The sequence below is a fragment of the Protomyctophum parallelum genome (genome assembly GCF_964188405.1).
Source record: "Protomyctophum parallelum genome assembly, chromosome: 8".
NCBI classification, from domain to species: domain Eukaryota; kingdom Metazoa; phylum Chordata; class Actinopteri; order Myctophiformes; family Myctophidae; genus Protomyctophum; species Protomyctophum parallelum.
In genome coordinates, this window is record NC_139703.1 from 42473831 (window position 1) to 42495776 (window position 21946).

The 21946-nt window shown below is 40.9% G+C and overlaps 1 protein-coding gene across 2 annotated transcripts; it reads right to left on the reverse strand.

Moving 5' to 3' along the window:
• Positions 1 to 1538: 1538 nt before the first annotated feature.
• On the reverse strand, positions 1539 to 21823 carry LOC310862771 (synaptotagmin-2-like). 2 transcript variants are annotated; one of them, XM_083770834.1, is made up of 9 exons: positions 21736 to 21823; positions 12711 to 12966; positions 12407 to 12564; positions 9615 to 9737; positions 7958 to 8125; positions 6045 to 6212; positions 5503 to 5620; positions 5179 to 5312; positions 1539 to 4970 (listed from the first exon to the last, which is right to left on the reverse strand). In XM_083770834.1, the coding sequence occupies exons 2-9, from the start codon at positions 12940 to 12942 to the stop codon at positions 4749 to 4751; spliced, it is 1323 nt and encodes a 440-aa protein (XP_083626960.1). In that variant the 5' UTR covers positions 12943 to 12966; positions 21736 to 21823; the 3' UTR covers positions 1539 to 4748. The 2 variants fall into 2 exon arrangements, with proteins under 2 accessions (XP_083626960.1, XP_083626959.1); XM_083770833.1 differs by having other exon boundaries at positions 9615 to 9746.
• Between the last annotated feature and the right edge of the window lie 123 nt (positions 21824 to 21946).

Below are 21946 nucleotides of genomic sequence, written 5' to 3' on the forward strand. Positions count from 1 at the left end.
CCCTATAACCCTTGAACCGTTAGTCGTAAAATCAAATTTTCTTTTTCCATGGATTCCTTGGGTCATGATGCATTTCCACATATAGGCCACGCCCATTTTCGTCAAGAAATAAATTCCTGCTAATTAGAATTTTCTCCAAAACACACTTTTGGCTCCTCCTCGTACAAATTTTGTCCAAATCTCACAAAAATCGGCACACATGATCTCCGGACCTATCCGATTAAAACACCAACTGCAGAATTTTCGTAGTGCGTATCGTTCGGCCGTAATCGTCTTCCGAAGTTAGTAGAAGGGGCCTATATCACAAAAAATGCCATAAATCACGAACGGAATGTCCAATCCATGTCCAATCCATCCCAAATTCAGTTCAATCAACCAAGTTCTAAAAGCAATTCCATTTTCATCCATAGAGAAATGTAACCGTTTGTCGCAAAAACATGAATTTTGGGGGTTAAATCCCCTCCGAATTACTTACGCATGATCTAAGGTGTGACTTGAAATTGTAATTGGCTGGCAATATTAGTGGGAGGGGCATATGTAAGCCACTGCGGCAACCACACTCTGCTTTTTTTTTTAATTGCGAATTTTCTAGTTATTCTATTATCAAGCCAGAGAAAATTGCATGTCAACTTAATTATGATAATGTTGTAACAGTGCCACCACATGACAATAAGTGGTAAGACATGTACTGCATTCAACATTGATTTGGTTTCTACTGTACTGTAAAGTGACTCTGTGTGACCCTGTATAGAGTGTGAAAATGTCTATTTAATTTTGATTAAATGTATTTTATTTCCAGTTTAGGTATTTCACTCATGCTCTATTTTAAGATTGATTTGCATGTTGAATTTCCCTTGAGGATTGGTCACTATACTGATGTGACAATAAAAACCACTACTTGGTTGCAAGACCATGCAGCCAATTACATAACACAAAAGACATGTCTACTTAAAAGGTCTTTATTTTCTATGGTTACTCGATAACATACAGATATGTCTTGAAGACATTCCATATTTTGGCTACATATAGAGTGTGTATGATTACAAGTGAACTTTTTTTTCTTTTGTTTCTTTGCTGGAAAACATATTCTTTTGTATGGAAATAAAACATGCAATTCACAAAAAAGGCACAACTATTGACACACACATACACACACACCTCTACAACAAGACACAAACATTCCTTTGTCCATGTTGCTGGATAAGTGAAGGAATAAGGAGTTGAGGTGGAGAGGGGAGGGGTGGCTCTTTGGAAGTTCTGTATGATGGTCATGTTCACTTCAGTGGTCTATGACAAAAGCCTAATTTATACTTTGTCGTGTTGTTGACACATTACATTTCCAGTTGAGAATAATTTATTGTCTGTGAGCCAAAAAGTACCACAAAGTATGAATTAGCCTTAAAGAGGAACCATTATTGAAGCAGTAAGTTGAGTAGTATTGCATTGTGAATGCTTTTTTCTGCACTGTTTGGTTCTGTCCCATTGCTCAAGACAGAAAGGAAGACCGGGATTTTGTTGCCTGCATTGCAGATTTGCAGTAAGGTGACAAATGACCCACTCAGTGTCACATTGTCTCGTTCACAAAGGAAACAGTAATAATAATATAAACACAGGTTCTATTGGTCCTATTGCAAATACACTTAGTCACATGGAAAGTGAACAGAATGTCATGGCAGCTCATTGTCAGAAAAATATATGCAATATATAGAATGACCTTGAAAAAAAGCCAAATAAAAGCTGCCTCATAGAAAAAAAAACGTACTCCGTGCTATACATTTGAAACCATACCTGATCTAAATAATACAAAGTATGTACAGGCTATTAGTATGTTTTCTACTGAGCCTGCAAGTTAGAGAGGTTATAATATATAGCATAGACTGACATAGCCTTTGAAGCATACTGTATATGACCTTCATATACAGTATGTTGCAAATGAACACTTTCGAAAGTAAAGTGAAAGATTAATTACAAAAAAGTAACAAGTATTTCCTTCCATTACTAACTATACTAACAGTGAACTGAATTTGACTTCCATCAAGTTAAATTCAGCTTGATTAAAGGGCTCGAAGAACTAAAGAAGAATGTCTCCATTTTAACCTTTTTTTATTTGGATCTTTAAACAAATCCTACTGTGAACAGCAGACCTGGCATTTGTAAACAAATGTTGGTTTTGCTTACATTTAATATGTTCACTATGTGATAAATAAAGCTGGGGTAAAGTGGGGTTGGCCTGGCCGGATTGCAATTATATAAGAGGGTACACAAAGTATCAAGGGCTACAAGTCCATGCTTGGAGAAAATCAAAATGTAGCCTAGTGTAAATAACTTGAAACCCATTTGGCAGGAGTTGATGAAGGAAACACTTACGGTATACATAGATATAAAACCAAAGAGCTAATAAATACTCTCCTTTTTGTAATATACAGTATATATATTTGTACTGGTTTTCAACGACCAACACATTCCAACGCAAGTACAAACTGACTTGTAGCCCAGACATACTGTATACTGACAGACCTTAATAGACACATACAAATGTTGACAAACATGTTCAAACAAGCATGCAAACTAAGTGGAAAGATTAAAAAAAGCAACCCTGACATAATTCCAGGCTTGAAAACAGCCTGTGAAATCAAAATTAGATTATTTAGACATAGGTCTATATTAAAGTCTCATACTAGTCATTCAGTGAAAAATACATAAACATTGCAAGTCAGTGCATATTTGTTTTCCTCCATTTTATTATCAAAGTGACAGAGAACACAAACACAAATACACAATTTAATTATGGTTCCTCTTTAAAACATGCTGCTATTTACAGTTTTGTAGTTACATGCGCTATTAACAAATCTGACTGATGTACAAGGTTGAGAGAAGGAAGAGAGAAAGTGAGACGGAGCTCAGAGGCAAAGGTGCCAATCAGTATCCTACCGATCAGCCTATGTGCAAAACCATTTTCAACTCCAGTAACAAACCACAGCCTCTGCACATCAAACTAATACAATGTTTCTGGGTTGAAAGACTGCCATATTGCAGTACTTTGGGATCAGGTACAAACAGCATTATGGCCAATGAATGAATGGTAAGCGATCCAAACAACATGAAATACAGCAAAGCATGATACATGCTTGTATTTTTTTAAAGATATATTTTCTTAGTTTTTTGCAGCTCCATTTGTCTCAAGCAAATGGCATTGTAAATATACAGTGCGTCTGTATATATGCCTACTGTACACATTATGTGTGGTGGTCAACAAGATTTCATAGTATGTGTCAAGTCCAGATTATACAAACCCACCTGTTGCATTGATTTAATACACCCTTAGAAAGTGCAAGAACTATACATCTTAACATTTCAAATTATATGCAGTTCTCTATAAAAATCATCCCTTTCACAGAAATCCCCACATTGTTATTTCACCAGCAAATATCAGCTGATTAAAGTTGTAGTGTGTAAGTGTGTAACAACACAAGTTGATATATAATCAACTGTCACAATGAGTAGATCGGTTCAATGGATATCAAAATAAAAGTGCCAAAAAATAACGAAATTAAAGTTGTAATGATTTCCATCATCCTTACTTGTCTATGGATAAGTAAGGTTTTACATCCAAGTGGTCAAGCAAAGCTCAAGATAGATGTCATACTGTAGCACATTCATAGTGTCCCTGTTAGGATGAGGTTTACCCAGGTAAAATCTTTCCCTACTAAAGGCTAGTTCAGACCAAAGATTCTTTTAAGTTTTAAGCCTGATTTATACTTTCTACAAGTTCACAACGGGTCGCATTTGCGACACTTTCTGAGCTTGTAGATTGTGTGACACCTGACACGGCAGTACAATGGAGCATTAATTAACACATTGCGCAGAGAAATCGCAGTGCTCTGAAGTACCAATAAAACTACCGAACTCTGTGCGTACTGTATTTCACAATGTGTCAAATGTGGTGGTCTCAACGTGGGTCTATCAGAAGACATGGAGCAAAAATAGACATGCCATCATGGCATCATGGACTGAGAAACTGATGACAAATAATTGACAATAAATAAAACAAACAAAACTGAGAGAACTATGTTTTCCCTGCCATATGCTATTATATGCATCTTCTCAAATGGGAATATACTGTAACAGAGTTGGTGAAATGAAGGCAATCTCCTGGACATCTTTAAAAACACTCTAAACTGGATTCCTGCATTAACTTCAATCTCAATTAAACCTTTTACATTAATATATTTAATACAGATTCTATGCAAGAAATAGCCCAATACTACAGCACTTTCTACTGAAAGTTCTAGCACACTTATTAGCAAGTTATAATATTGGGCATGGTGTATGGAGAGCAGTGGGACACTAAGTAAAGCATGCATAATGCTCTAAAAACTAAACAAAGCTTGATTTCCTGCATTGCTTCCATTTAGCCTGTCATCACATGTCAGCCACCTGAGAATCTGTTTCTAAAGGCAAGTTCAACTGAAACAAACACTCCAAAGTCTGCCTTCCACAAAGCAGTCACCCAGTCATTCAGTCTTGCTTACATTATTGTGTGAAATGTGGCGGTGCTTTAAAAAGTACTATTCATGTTTCTCTCTTTTTTTCCTTCTTTTTTTCACGTATATTCTACCAGTTCTTTTTTGCCGATCAGAGATCCGAGAGGTCACGATCCATAGCCAAGTGGTGGGTTTTCATGCAGTACATGTAAGGGATGGGAGTTTTGAGTTAGTTAGTCGGTTAGATAGTTTTGGTGAAGTTAGTTACTTCTTGCCAGAAGCAGCCAGTTTTGCCAGCTCGCCATCGATATCCTCTTCGGGCTGTAATGGATGCCACTGGGCGATGGGGCGGCGCGGGTTGGACGTCATATCAGACCAGTGCTTCAGACCCAAGCCAGACGCCTTGCTGCCCATAAAGACTTTCCCGATGGCGTCATTCTTTCCGATCTTGTCGTAGTCAAACACCGTCACCGCCACCAAGATTTTCTGAGAGGAGCACAAAAGAGGAATTCAAACATTCTTCCCTTTTCAAAGCATTAGCGTATGATTTTCAAGGCCAATGTGTAGAGAAGGTAATAGAAAAGGTCTGGAACAAAGAAACCCAACATAAAAACATACAATTGAAATATGGAGATGCAAGGCTTCTGCCCGACAGTGACGATATGCCATGCCCATGTCAAAGGCTCTAATGTACCTGCATCTGGTCAAGGGGGATTTCAAAGCTGAAGGATTCATTGTAGTATGGATTCAGTGTGTTCTTCTTCACCGTGGTCTTCTTCTTCTTCAGACGCTTACCTCCCTGCAGGAGCTGGATCTTCACGTAAGGATCTGCAGTCAAAGTCAATTATCGTTCAGAGGTTTAATCCATTTAACAATGAGCTCAACTTTGTTCACAAATCAACTTACAGTATACACAAAATGCATCTCTGTCCTTGGTAAGGAACACAAATCGAAAGAAAGAAAGAAACAAACAAACAAAATTGGGGATTTGAAATACATAAGTATGGTATTTCTGTACCAGACAATCCACAGGCGTCCATTTTCTTTAGGTTCTTGGCCTCCAGAATGCAGACAGTGAGTTTACCAGCAGTTGGCACATAACGAAGGGAGATGCAGATATCTCCAAGCTTCTCTGGCTAAAATATTGAGCAGTTGGATGCAGGTAGTCAGGGACAAACAAGTGAACAAATGTTCATTAGAAAATGGCAATACTAATAGCTCATTAAACTGCTTTGAGATATCAAAAATCATGTTTCTTTTTTAGAAACTCCATTCACACTTTTTATAATTTACTGTGGAGACACATGCTGGAACTTTTTACTTTGAAATGTTTTGTAGTTTTGAGTTATTTAACTTAAACACCCAATGCATTCTCAAAAATCATGTTTGACCATATCATACAGACAGGTAAATGACAGTATTTTATAAATACTACTTGAGTGCCAGTTCAAAAAACAAAAATAACAACTTTTTAAATGTATCAACAAATTGACCACAGGTGTCACATTGCGATGTGTTGTGAGCTTGTAGCTCTATATATTTTTGTTATGTTAACAGCACCTCTTCTTGGTCTGCACTGTCCAGATCCTTCCATTCTTCGATGGGTTTTCCTAGGTCAATGCTGTTCATTGGGATCTTCACCTCTCCAATAATGTCGTGTTTGGAGAATCGGTCATAGTCAAAAACAGACATCACCAATACCTTCCCACCCAGTTCCTCATAGGGTACCTATGATGATGTGATAAAAACAATAGTTCAGAATCACTTGAAAATGTTGTGTTTTTTTTAGCTGTGGAAAGAGGATATTTGATGCATTCTGCATTAAAAGATTACTTATGTCCTAGTCCTTCCATGAATGAGAAAAATAGCTCCATCTAGATATTGTGCTTTTTTTGATTGATTGAAATATTTATTAACAGTTTGCAGAATTACAGTACATTTCAAGCACAAACTCAATACAAAGACTGTTAACTGTGAGTGGACGACCCAATTAAGCATTACACTTGCTCTTGGTATATATGTAGCCTTTAACTGGAAACATAAAAGAGACATGAAGTACAAAATAACTGAAATTAATGTGGTAAGAAAAATGAAAAAGTCATGAAGGCTGTACAAAAGCCGTTACTCTCTCTAGGGTCACTTGGGAGAGAACAGCGAAAAGGACTCATTCTGCTGGTACCAGTTGTCAGATAAACACTGCCTCCATTCTGACCTAAAGCTGCATCTGGAGTCTCAGAGGACCTCATTAGAGAGGATGGGCTAGTGGGTACTGGGTATACAGCAGCCAGAGAAAGCAGACAGGGTTTTTTCACTGTGACGCGAATCATTTGAATACTATTGATGACAACATCATCAAATGAACGCATTCATACTAGTAGGCCTATAGCCAACTCACCTCTAATAAGGAAGGATATACCATATGGTTGAAATAGCTACGTGTCCAGACGCCAGAACAAATCCATTCGCCAGGCAATCCGACAGACAGTGATATGATAGTAGCCTAATCCAAAAGACGGACTTCCCCTCATAAATCAATGCAGCCCTGATAAATAAAAAATATCATATCTGTTTTACCTCTGCAAATTAAGGTGAGTGAGCAACTGTTCAATAGATAGGGGCTTTTATAATATCCTTGCCAATAGCCTGGCTTGGTCTTGAGGTTGAACTTAAAGGAGCATTCAGTGATTTGGAAAAAACCCACGGTCCGTCCCGGTAACAAGACTACAGTGGGGGGGACACGCGACAGGCCAACAGCACGCACACCAAGGCCCGCCCCCGCTCGATCATGATTGGCAGAAGGCTGATTGGATGAAGGCTGAGCCACCTAGCCAAAATCGAAACGAAAGGTTTTTTGACCCCCAGGGGTTAACTGGGGACAGGGAGGAACTCCTTATATGGTCAGCACACTCTATAGTAGGGAGGATTATCACAACAAAACAGTGATATTTGAATTAAGTGAAATCACTGAATATACCTTTAAATAAATTAACTAGAGTAGCATTATAAGTGCGACTTGAGTCTACTTTACAACGTTCAGTCAGTTCATCCATTGCGAGAGACTCGCTTGCCAAAATAAGCTGATCCACAAGTTCATATGGTGCGGAGTACCACGTTCAGCGTTGTAAGCTTAGAGATCTGTGCATTTTGCAGGTTATGATATGACGTTTTTCAGCCGAGGTTAGATGGCGTGAAGTGGGCGTGCATGTTTTATTACACCAGGCGACACCCAGCGAACGACTTGCGAAATGCCATGATAGGCACAGATGAAGGCAGGTGCGCCACCTTTGATGAATGGCACGTGAGATTGATCGTACTGAAAATACACCCTCCTTTAGTCACTTTATTTACACCTGGGCGTAAATTTGCTAAAAACACAATGGGTTTTTTGTATTGTGTCTCGACTCTCTGTACAGTACAATAAACTAATTTTCCTCCAAATTGCAGGTATACCGTACAAGTCAAAGGGACCCTACCTTGAATACAAATGTCTCATTGAAAACAGGGTTCAGCGTTTTCTTGTGGACCTTGGTGTCAAACTTCTTCTTCTTGTCCGGGAGGATGTAGACCTTAACGTAAGGATCAGAGGCTCCGCCTGCATCCATGGAGATTAGGTCTGCCGCTTGAAGGATGCCGACTGTGAGCTATAGTAAAATAAATGGGGAGCAGGTCAGTGGAGAGACACGTTTATCAGAGACCAACCCAACATTTCTGGGTTCATTCACCTCACTCGTCCATCTCACTGCTGCCCAAGGAAATCCACACATTGGTTAGGTTATACAATATCATCTGACAACCTCACTCAATCACTTTTTATTTGACTGGAATAAGACCACAATCTGAACATACCTCTTCAGACTGTCGTGATTTGCCTTGTATCTTGTCATCTATTTTTGGATAGATGCTTTATACAGTAATATGCACAAATGTTGGTTTGCTCACATAATATTGTTTAGAGAGACATGTTTGCTTGACCAAAATGCTAAGAATGTTATTTAGATGTTGTTTATAGCAAATAGACAGATGCTAGCGTGATGTCTACCTCCTATTCTCGTTAATTTGTATCACTTGCGTAAATATTTGTAAATGATTTACCCTGCCGTTTCTTCAAGGGATCAGGCCAAATAGTAGTAACATTACACTTTCTAAGTCACTGGATAAGAGTGTCTTGTTCAGTAGATGAATGTTGCCTGCATATTGTTTGACTGGATTTGCTGTAATATCACCAGCATGTTTCTGAATGCTCTTCTGCTTTTCCCTTCAGGGGTCGCCCACAGCGAATCATCTGCCTCCATCTCACCCTGGCCTCTGCCTCCTCTTCTCTCACACCATATTTCATTTCATATTTCACTACATCCATAAATCTTCTCTTTGGTCTTCCTCTAGGCCTCCTGCCTGGCAGTTCCAACCTCAACATCCTTCTACTGATATACTCACTATCCCTCCTATGTACGTGTCCAAACCAGTGGTGTCATGGTGTTTTTTTTACTGGTACCAGTGTTTTAATGACATCACATGCACGAGCGTGCACGTGCACACCGCAGCATGCACACAGAACAGCTGATATAGCCTAAGCCTATTGTTAAATAGTGTGTGAGTTTTAGACACAAACACAAAAGTAGACTTAAAATAGTCAGACAAACATATTTACTGCACACTAGCGAAACAAAAAAGTTTGCTTTGGACGAATGAATCTGTTCTTTGATGGAGGAGGCATTCTTCTTGTGTGCAGAACACCACACAGCAGCAGTAGCCTACTGGAGCCATAGCCTACTGCTGTAAGTGTGCATGCTGCTTACCGTATAGGCTACGTGCACTCAGGTATAAACAGTTAAAGCTGGGGGGGGGTGGTTCTAAACCTTCTTTTTACCAGACAGGGGAGTTTCCCCGGTCGGACGTAGCGCATGGAAGGAACATGTTATTCCGACCAGTTCCTTTCCCCTCACATGGGTGTGATTTTTGAGTGGTGCAACCACTCCCAGAAACAGCAATGTCTGTCCCTCTATGTCAGTATGTCCGTATGTATGTTTAGAGTACCAACAGGGGGCGATGTTTGTGGGACAAAACACTACATTATAGCCGCCCCTCAAAAATGCTGAGAAAAAACAGAAATACAAGTAATGATTCACAGACCTTTGTGTTATCAAAGTCATACTCTATTGAATACTGCAGCTTTCCCAGTTTCTCTTCCTCTTTTACTTCTTCCTCCTTCTCCTCCTCTGTCAGTCCAGTCTCTCCTTCCTCGTCATCATCTTCCTGGTGTTTCTGTGGTGTGAAGATGACACAACATAGAGAGTGTCAAAGGCAAAGGGGACCAGGTGTCAGAAGATGGGAGTGCCCCATAACAGCATGCCACAGACACTGGGCCTCCAGGAGTTTATGTAGAGCGGCACCTGAGGCACACCATGTAATTCAGTCGGATTGAGCAGTTATAACTTTGCAAACGTCTATGGGCGATTCATTAATAATTGTGTTAGTACACCTCCCGTCTTCACTGTGTGTTTTTATTTCTTTTTTCCCATTTGGCAGCTCCTTCAACATGCTTGTGCCGTTCAGTGACAGAGTCAGCCAGAGACAGTGGAGGTATTGCATGCTAGTTCCACCCAGAGGGAGAAGAAATGTGATCCTTTTTCAATGAAATCTGATAACACCGTGTTTTTGTTTTGTTTTCTCATTTTATGTTTTATCATATTAGGTGCAGATTGTTACAATCTTTGATTTCACAGAATGAACATGCGTAAATTTACTGAGAACCCTTAAGGAACTAGCTAACAACAGCCAATGCCAATAGAATGATAGGAAAATAAGACATACTTCTCAGGGCAAGACAGGGCTTTCAGATAGTGACCCGACCTATTTTTATTTATTTGCAACTGGAGTTCAATTTGTGTTTTAATTCACCAGGCATGTTTTTTGCAGTAAGATTATGTCCAGAACTATTTACTGCAAAAAGGGGCCTGTATACCTTGATATGCAATAAGATTTATTTTGCAACCATAAAACGCCACTCTCTACTCAGCTCACCATTATTACAGTAAATGGTTAATGATTAAAGGGCACAGCAAGCCTTTTTCTTAGTTTTTCTTTTTTTGTTATTCTTTTTTAAATTATTGCAGTCGCTATTTCCAAGGTAAAAGCCAGGTTTTGCTCACTGCTCCTGCTTTATCTAAGGCCAGCCTTGGGTATAACAGTTCTGGTGCAATAAAAAAAAACATTTCCTTTTTCTTTTCATGCAGCTTTATTAGTAGCGTTCCACTGTCTCCCAAACAACCAACCATGCCCTTTTTTCTTTTACCACATGCATAGATTAATCGTGTTAAACGTGTCTTGCATATCACGTCTAGATCCAATACTTTTAATATTGGTGTGAGTTTACATATACAGATACATTGTCTCAGGAACAATGTGTTAGATGGTTAGACTCTCCTCTCTGGGGTTTATGGAGCACATCATAGATTTCCAATTGTTACATTCTCACGCTGTCATAACCAAAATTATAAATAAAAAAATGATAATAAAAAGGATTGGGGGGAAAAAGGTAAAGGAAGCTACAACTTTCATTCCATGAAACAAACCCTTCTCCGCCCAGTGGCAAGAGAGCTTCAGTGTGAGCTATCCACCTACCGTAGATTATAGGGTCCACCACAGTCAAGAAACACGAGGCACACACAAGACAGACACAAAAGCGGAAAAAGGAGGAGAGCAGAGAGAGGGAGAGGTTCAACTCACAAGACACGAGGACCAAACACGCTACAAAAAAAAGGCAGTCAGCATCACCACCACCAGTAACACCACTTATACCACCACCACAGGATGAGAAATGACACACTCATTTTCTGTGCTGAGGAATTACCCTGTCACGTGTCCAGCCAGGGACAGTTATTCACATTGCGGACACAATTAATTGGTTGTTTTAATTAACTGTCATTGGTGTGGAGGAAAATCTCCATGGGCATGCCAATGTATTAAATAAGGAATTAATCATTAGTTTTATCCCCTGTTTTTTTCTGTCTGTCTTCATTTCTAAAGTGTCTAGACTATGGGTCTTGCACTTGCAGTATATCTGTTGCCCTAGAGGTTGCAGTATATCTAAGACATCATCACACCAGGGACAAGACTGGTCATTTTCCACATGCCCCTTACCCATTATACCCTGCCACCTAACAGTGTGTGTCATTTTTCACCGCCTACCACAATGGAGTACGTCACACTTTAAAATTTAAATGACCACCAGAACAACATCAAGTAAATGAAGGGGAAGAGAGTTCTCCTTTGTGTCCTTCAAAGTCTGGCCTACAGAAAGAGCTGCTGGTGAAAGACCAAAGAATGTTAGCTAAACACATCTCAAAAAGAAGAACTCTGTAAATCATATCATTCAGAGGCACATTGACATATAGCTCAAATGTACGGAGCCCCTGAGTGGCCATTGTAAGAAAAATAAATGATCTCGACCGGACGAAATATTATCTTGTCCGGACGAGATATTATCTTGTCCGGACGAGATAAAATCTTGTCCGGACGAGATAACATCTTGTCCGGACGAGATAACATCTTGTCCGGACGAGATAAAATCTTGTCCGGACGAGATAACATCTTGTCCGGACGAGATAACATCTTGTCCGGACGAGATAACATCTTGTCCGGACGAGATAACATCTTGTCCGGAGGAGATAACATCTTGTCCGGACGAGATAACATCTTGTCCGGAGGAGATAACATCTTGTCCGGACGAAATAATATCTTGTCCGGACTTACCATGGCCACTTAGGGGCTCCGTACAAACAGGTTGTAGCGTAATAATACAATGGAAAACATTCTGGGAAAAGTTAGAAATCACTGTGTAACGCCAAAACATCTTGACTGTTACCCTGAGATTCACCCTTGGTGCTGCGGGTGAGTGTGTATGAAACACAAGGCACTCATACCTCGCCCTGCATGTTCTTCATGTTGAAGCCGTCCTTTCCCTTCTTTCCTTTCTTGTTCTTCTTCTTCTTGCAGCAGCATTTCTTGATTATGCAGAAGCAGCAGGTGAGGATGAGCAAGGCTGCCACCACAGCTATGGCAATAAGAGCCCATGGAGGCACTAGAACATATAAACCACACAGAGAGAACTGAAGTCAAACAACCTACGCTGGCAAAGCTATATCAAACATTCGATCAATGTCAGAAGAATGTAGCCTCTGTGCGTGTAAAACGGATGGGAGGCAGGATTATCGTTACGCAACTTACGTGGAATTTTATCAATTTCATTCAAGAACTTTGCTTTGATCTCTTCAAACATGTCGTTCTTGCTGATCTCCGTGTTGTTGCCAGAGCCAGAGCCGGGAGCAGTGTCGGCCACTATGGTGGAGACGACTGCAGGGGCCATGGTAAGTCCGGGGGCCATTGTCACGGTGGTGGCCCCGGTGGGCTCTGCAGCCACCATGGCTTCTGGCTTCTTCTTGAACAAGTTAAACTTCATTGTGACAGACTAGGCACTCAGTCCCTGAAGCACACAAGGACAAAATGGGAGAGCGGGAGACATCAGGACTCAGGAGACATCGTTTTGAATCAGAACGATTTTGGTGCCAAGTATCAAGTTCATTGCCTTTTAATTCATTGCTGCTTTAGTTTATTTATTATTTAATATTTATTTAACCAGATTTAGTCTCAATGACATAAAATAATCTATTTTTCAAGAGAGAACTGGCCAAAACATCAGCAAAGGTAGGCACATAAATATTAGTACAGATTAGGCTCTAACATTATTACAAATCACACCCATGTGAAGTGAGGGGCGCTAATATATTAAAGTCTAACTCATGTTGCTATGATTATGTGATGTAAAACAAAACAAAACAAACATGGTCAAAACAAACATTAAATATTTTTTTATTGTTCATGGGATTTAAGGTTTGTGTTAGGGACGGAAAAAAAAACATTAATTTCTCTTCATTGTCAATGGCGTTTTTAAAACAAACAATGAACTAAAAACAAACATCAAAAATAAAAATCAGGACCAAAACATGTTTACATTGCAGATCTGCATTATAATTGTCCTCTATGACTTAACCCTTAATTGCTTTAAAATAGTGAAATGAGATAAGCTCCTGCAATTCCATAGTTCTTTGGACAGTCAGCAGTATACCTATTTTTTTTTTATTTAGACGATAATTGATATTGTACTGCAGGGTAAAAAGTGCATATACTGTATTATGAGGAGCTGTCTCAGTTTGGCCTTATAAATGACGAAGTACAGTACAGTACCAGTGACTCATCCTGTGCAAAGTTAACCCTTGGACTACCAGTCCCAATTTTTTTGTTTGGGTAACAAATTGGCATATTTTGAATTCATCGTTTTAACATACAAGAAAGATCTGGTGGATTGAAGAGATGTTTTTCTTTTTTCATTCATTGCAAATGTATTCTCCCGATTCGCCACCAGATGGCGGGAAAGCATCATTATGCTGATTTTGGCTAAAATAGACAGATCTTCCTAAGTCACTTCCGGTTCAACGATCAACAACAACCTGTAGTATTTTGACCCTAGTCAATCGCTTGGCTGGTCCGGATTGCTAAGCTAATGCTATATTTTTCATAACTAAGTCAAATTTACCTCAAATCAACCCCAAAAGATCGCAAAATATCACATTTTTTACAGCGACGCACATAGAGACGGCGCGCGTGCACGATAGCGCACGATCACGCGGATTTCGGCCGTTTTTTGGTAAATTACATCCAACATTAGTGATATTAGCGAAAAAATATTAATTTTTGCTCTTTTGACCCCGCGATAACTGATATTGATTGTCATTCCGTTTTTTTCGTTAACGGGAGGTTTAGATTTTTCGATTAATTCCGTTTTTTCCGTGAATTGTAGGCCAAGGGTTAAGGTTAAAGGAGAATTCTAGGGTAGCAGTTTTCTTATAGTGAAATCTGACGATAATATCCATTAACCACTGGTAGAGGCAAAAAAGAAAAAGAAAAAAAAAACTCCATGACAAGCTCTCCTCAGCTCCGACCCTGCACGGAGAGTCCATCTCTAAATCGATTCAATATTTAGATCGCTCGTTAAAACCTTTTTTTCCGTTTGTATCTGACGTTCATTATGTCTGAAATGCGTTCACAGAGTTTTGTCCCAAATGGGCTTCCATCTACGGCGACCGACTCCCTGCTCAGAGCTACATTGTGCTAGAGAAGGATATATAGTTATATACAGTATAGTATATATATACACCTCTACCAGTGGTTAATGGATATATTATCGTCAGATTACAGTAAGAAAGTTAAGTTAAGTTAAGCCTACTCTCCTATTATATACTATATAGAGGGTACGGTACAATGATTATGTTTGTTTTAGATTTGCATGTACAGGATATTGCCATGATCTAGCAGCTTGCTTCCGTCTAGGTGACGGCAGACTGCTGGGCGAGCGCTGGCGCTTCGGCATGGGGGGGGTCAGGTCAACATATGTAATGAATTATCATGGCCATATATGGAGAGTGTCTTGAGTGTACAGGGTTTGATGAGGTCAGATCAACATATGGAACAGGTCAGCTCCATATATGGAGATCTATAAGGGTGGCAGCGGGGCAGTGTCTTAAGTGTACAGGGTTTGATGAGGGCACAGACAGAGTTGAGAACTCTAGTTTTCGCCGGGTTCCGGGCACAGCTGCATTAATAACTTTGGGGCAGGCCCGTCTAGAATTTAAATGGACAGATATCAGTCAAAAGGGAGACATCGAAAAGGAAGGATGGATGGGGAAGGATCAATATATGGAATGTCAGAACAGGTTCTGACATATATCCATATGGAGATCTAAGGGTGGCAGCTGGGGCAGTGTCTTGAGTGTACAGTGTTTGATGAGGGCCCAAGTAGGGCCGGGCCTTCATTTTCGTTGTTGAGAACTCTAGTTTTCACCACCTGCAGGGCGCGGCTACACTAATAACTTTGGGGAGGGCCCGTCTAGAGTTTGAATGGACAGGTATCAGTCAAAAGGGAGACATCGAAGAGGAAGGACGGGTGGGGAAGGATGAAAGGATTATGGAATGTCAGAACAGGACAGCTCCATATATGGAGATCTAAGGGTTTGAGCTTTGAAGTCAGATGTAGAGTTGCTGGCCGGCTACATATACTGTATGCAGATCTAGGTGATGATCCAGTTTTCTCCATGTATGGCTAATGGCTATCCATGGTTTGATGAGGTCAGTGTTGTGATCTTCATATACTGGAGACTGCCATATGGAGACTGCCATATATGGAGCGTGTCCTGAGGCATGACGGACTGACGGCCATATATGGTGGCGTGATGTGTCACGAGGCGTGACGGACTGACAGCCATATATGATGGCGTGACACGAGGCGTGACGGACTGACGGCCATATATGGTGGCGTGACGGACGAACTGATGGATTGACAGACTGACAGGTTTTTCAGGTTTTCATAGTAATCTGCGACCTACGGTCCCAAAAAAACTATCCACGGACAGAGCCCCATGGCACCACTTTCTGGTCAGTTAACACAGCAGATGACTTTCGAACAGGCCCAATTAGACCCAAGGCTGATTCTAAAAATGCCTTCTAAATCCGAACAGTTTTCTGAAACACGTATGTTGCTACAGTATATATTATAGGTAAAATCTAGAATAAGACAGATGCTTTCCAGGACATTTTAAGTGTCTGAAAGCATTTGAAAGGTCAGTAAAAGGGGGACACAGAGTTGTTGAGAAACTATTCACTAAGGATGTCATTTAGAAAATGTAATGATTTTGTGCAGGACGGGACCACCAGTACAAAGGCACAATGAACACACTTAAATAGCGGCAGGCAAACGTTACAGATAGTACGTGCACAGTACAATGATCATACACACAAAGTGTATGAGTGTCTGAGTTATGTGAATGCACACCATGTTTTCTCACAATCAAAAGTATGTTATGCCTTTTGAGACGAGATGTTTTTATGGCTCTGTCTCTGTCCGACATCACCTAGGATACAAGTAATGAACTCCACCAGGACAGAACAGCCAGGTGTGAGGATTATGTTTTCACCCCTGTCAATATTTCCCTGTGTATGTCTAGATGTCTCTATTAATTGACCTCATGGTGGCTCTATAACAGGCTACTTCATGTTTTGGCTGATAACTCTGATTAGACTACACTTCTGCCAATTGAAGGAGACCTCAATATGTTCTGTGGGCTTAATCTTAATAGTGGCATAGTGACAGCATAATGTTCATGTTTGTCCGACTCCTGCCAAATGAGAGCGACACAGCAAAATCCAGACTGTTAATTGAACCATGGAGTCTGTACACATTCACCCGATTATGTGCAAGTGCAGACAGATACAGAGATCTCCATTATATGGGCACAAAAGGGACACAGACAGATGGTTAAAACGGGTGCTATGACAACAGGTATTCCATAATAGGTTCCCAACTTGCATTGTTCCCAAGTAGGCTGGTGGCCGACGGCCACAGGTCTAGACAGTATAAAAAGAAGAAAAGAATATACCGGTAAGTCACATTCTACTGAAACATTCTGCCAGAAAAGATGCTAAAACCTACATATCATAACAAAACTAAAGTCTAATAGATATGGAGACTTCCAGTCAGTCTGACTGACCACAAACCAAAGTATGATGAAATAACTCTGCAGGATGGATGCCTATGTCTTCCATGCCTCCCATTCTCTCGAAATCCAATACACCGCAAACAGCTGACAAAATCAATTTGACTCTCAGGCCTGCAAGTGAGCATCACATTATCCTGTCCGTTATTTGCATCACCATGAGTGACAATAGCATTTACAGCTGATGGAGGTGGTTGATGTTGATGCTGTAGTCTAAAGGAAAGATTGTAAAATTATCCACACCATTCACTACAACACGCAGCAGAGAAATTTGACAGCCGTCAGCCATCAAAGGAATTCTATTCACATTAAATCACTCAAATCTCAATGCAGAATATACGAAACATAAGGGGAATACATGTACAGTATAGTCATTTACAAGATCATGTGCGTGCGTGCGTGTGAGCGTACGTGTGTGTGTGTGTGTATGTGTATGTGTATGTGTATGTGTATGTGTATGTGTGTGTGTGTGTGTGTGTGTGTGTGTGTGTGTGTGTGTGTGTGTGTGTGTGTGTGTGTGTGTGTGTGTGTGTGTGTCAACTACCATCGTCAATGTATGGTAGTTGACAGTTGTACAGCCGACCTGACGGCCCCTCCCGTGAACAGCTACCGGGGTGCCAGGCACCATGAGAACAAGTACAGAGAGTGCTTCAACACCAAGCAGCAGTGCAAGACTATAAGAACTTTGTTTCCCCTGGTGATACAGCCTAGGACTGCTTGTTGAAGGGTTTAGAATGTAAACCCTTCAACAAGCAGTCCTAGGCTGTATCACTGCCACATCTAGCCTTGTGCCTTTGGGCATCCCTAGTTATCTAAACTTTAGATAACTAGGGATGCCCAAAGACGATGAGGACATATCCATGAGTTTGTGAATGTAACCTTTACTGCAACTCAAATATTTGTGTCCCTGTATGCTATATCTGTGTGTGGACATTTATAACAAATTGTCACTGCTACTGCAATCTTTTTCAATGCATGTGTGTGGTATAGGCTAGATGTGGCAGTTGTGTTATAGGCACCTAAAGCAAGTGTGGGAGGGATTGAGTCAGAGTAGAGACCGACGGGAGGCATGACCCAGTCGATACCAAGACCACATTTATCTTTCTTATCTAATAGGCACAGAAAACAATCTTGATCTGAAACACTGCAAATATATTTTACTGACTTTGGAAAAGCGCAAAATTATAGCCTACTCATAGACTGTAAAAAAATATGGACAAAGCGTTCCCCGGGTCTAACATGAACGTAAAATGAAGCCTGTTATTCCTGCACTGTAAGTCGCCATCTTTCTAGATCCGTTTGGGCCCAGCTGGCCATTGGCTGGCTCAGTTTTGGCCCAGCTGGCCATTGGCTGGCCCAGACACGAGGCGGGACTTCCCCCCTTCTTCTCCGTTGGTTTTTATTTTGACTCGAGTGGGAGGGGAATCCCGATCATAGACTGTAACGGTAGCCACGCCCCTCAGAACATGCGCGACTTTATGGTCATTTTTTTAATAAATGGGACCATAATTTTCCAAAAAGAATATTATGACATTAGAAATGAGACTTTAAACTAGTGACTGGAAGCAGAAAGTATTCATGACCATGTTTATTAAGGTAATACAGTCTAGGTGAAGTTGGGCCCAAATACATGGACTTCTATGGGGCTATGGGTTTTTCTGGGTCCAATGACAGCGCCACAACAGGCCATTATATGAACTTTCAGGAGTTTCAGGCTTCACAAAATATCTGTCTGACTGCCCCCCTGAGCCTACTACAGGCTGGCCAGTTCTATGTTATACGCTCCGTTACAAGACAGGTATCTATAAGCGTCAGACAACTCTCTTATAATGTTAAAGCAATACAACATGCATTTAAAAACGTTTTAATATGTAATACTGTTGTCAACTTCAGGCATTACACAGGCCTTTTGTCTAGTATTTAAATAATGTATTCCTGGTCTCTATGCTGCTTTCCCCTGATCAGCCGGTGTGCCTGATGGAGGGGAAAGGAACTGGTTGGAATAACGTGTTCCTTCCATGCGCTACTTCCTACCGGGGAAACTCCCCCCTGTCGGGTGATAAGAAGCAGCCTGCTCACTCCTCATGCATTGATGGAAGCATGAGCTCAGTTCGGGGCTCTCCCCAGGTTGGCAGAGGGAGAGTATAGTGCCCAGAATTACAGTTTAAGAAATTGGCACAGTAGAAATGGGTTACAAAAATTGTGGGATAAAAGTCCAGTTATTGGAATGGAAATAAGTTAGGGACACATTTGACCAGGACATTTGACACGGAGAGTGCCTTTAGCTATCTCCAACTCACACACCCACTCAGTATAGCTAAGAATAATTGACAATATGTTCCCCCAGGCCACTGTCTATCTGTTGCCTTGTAATACGGCATCAGCTGCCTGACTCAGGTGACACATATAGCTGCATAAGCATATTGATAACCATGTCTACTACTGTATCAGAGGGACTGACTGTACGCACAATATGATACGAGATGCAAGCATGGTCCTGCTCATTCTGTTCTTATCATGGTTTCCATAATCTACTAAGGATGTCATAGATCTACAGTATATATTACTCTGTGTGTGTAATAAACTTCAGAATGCATGGTAACCTATCACTGATGTGTTCACCCACCACGCAAAAGGGATTATATGTAGACTTCTAGATGCCTTAGAGATGGTCGGTGGGTCGCCCTTTTAATCATTACAATAAGGAGCAAGACATCTAAAGACAAGACGTCAGTGGCGTAATCATGTTTGCAGAAGTGGCTGCATAGATCCATTTCTCACACAATCAATGACAGACCAGGCAGTGAGCGCAATGGATTTCCCAGGACCAACAGAGGTATGTTACTGTACATCCAATCTCCCTTTTTCCTTGATTTGATATGACCTCAAATCAATTATTTTAGGTCAACCACATGAACCCTATAGCGTCCCAATTATGGGCATGTCATAATATGTGAACATTGTGCAAACATAGCAGATCTAAGCTCACAACATGTGACATTGTGTTATGAGCTTGTCGACTTTTCAGCTTTGTCAGTGTCCCCTGTTGGTGTACAGGGGAAAAGGAGGGGACCAGGTTAGACCACTGGGGATATACAGTATGGTTTAAGTGGTTAACATGCATGCACTTATTGAAAAAAAGTGACGAGGAGGTATCAAGACAAGACAAATATAGTCTGTATCATGTCACGTGTATATGTGCGTGCGTGAGTGAGCGAGTGCATGTGTGCATTTCTCCATAGCTCACAAGTCCTGTAAGCTTTGAGGATTTTCATCACCTGCTAAAACCCCAGACAGAGAGAGAGAGAAACAATCTGTCTCACTATAGCCGACCATCATATCATTTCTTGTCACCATCTAAACGAGCAAAGACGACAAGTAAGTGCTGGGTTTTTGCAGCTGACTAACACAAACATCTGGTGTATTGGTGTGCCATGTCTGACATATTCTGTATGTTGTGAAACTGATTTTTAGGGCCATGTTATGGATCGATATGTCTATGTAGAGCACATACAAGTTTAGCATGCACGCTACAGTATATGCTACTGTATGTCTTGTTCTAGAAACAATGATGATGGAACCTCATTCTCAGTGGCTCATAGGCCACAAATGGCTATTCTTTGCATTCTCAACATGTCTATAAAATGTCCAAATTGTCTCAAATCCTGGTCTAGTCTGTGTTACAAACAGAACTCTGTGTTGCACACAGATACATGCATGCAGCAGGCCAAGCGATCCATTGTTGCTAAGCAATTCTCGTAGTGTCAGCGTGCTGTCCAGAGTCACTCTCCACCTGCCTTGAACCAGAATGGCCAACCAATCAAATAACCAATTGGTCCAGGTCTGGACGCAAATCACGACTGAGGTTGGCATGGACACAAGGTGTCTGCTCTCTAGCTGTGTTCCAGACTGAGATGAAAGTTATCTGTAACATGGCTCTCCTTTGCACATACGGTACTTACCACACACACCCACATACCCTTTTGGCCACATACCCAAAGACATAATATGATAGTAAAAAGTATTGTCATCTACTTTCCTGAAGAAAACAGGCACAGGCACCAGTGAGGAAACACACCTGAAATTCTAATAAAACCAGATTTCTGTTGGAGAAGAACAGCAATATAAATTCCTAACCCTCAGTTACAACATTCCTTCCCTCCCCCATTGATCCACTTTCACAATAACCCAACAGCGAAACTTCTATAACTTTCAAATGCAAAGCCATTTCAAATGAGAAAGGATGGGTCCTTTCTCATTTAAAGAAGAGTCGATAAAGAACAGGAGAGATAAAGCGACCACATCTACTGTATGTGCATCCCCGTACGGGTTTGGCGGTTTGCCCCCTGCTCCATTGGCACTCAGCTCTTATCAGCCTTTAGATTTCAGCACCGACTGGCCAGCACCAATCAGCCGCAAACACTGTATATTAATGCTCCATAACGTCCAAGCCACGCTGACATACAGATCTCCAAAGCATCTCCAGACACAGAGGGCTAAGAATAGTTCACTTTAAACAATCAAAAGAGATAAGAATTATTATTAAAGTTAATTTCAGATAGACCGGCGTCTATTTTCGAATGCATTTCTTAATGTTGTATCATTAAATCCCATTTAGGCATAAAGCGAGACAAAACAAATCTTACCCTTCAAATGTAATTTCCCCCCTTGCAGCCGAGCCCATTCAATATGAAGAACTGGTAGGGGCTATTGAGCTAACATACTCTGATCTCCACCATAAGCAGAGACTGCAGTCTCTCCTCTCACTGCTCTCCACTGCAGCACTAGTCCCCCCCCCTCCTGTCTCTCCTGCACACTATCCTCCCACCCGCCTCCTCTCCCCCAATGCACACACGC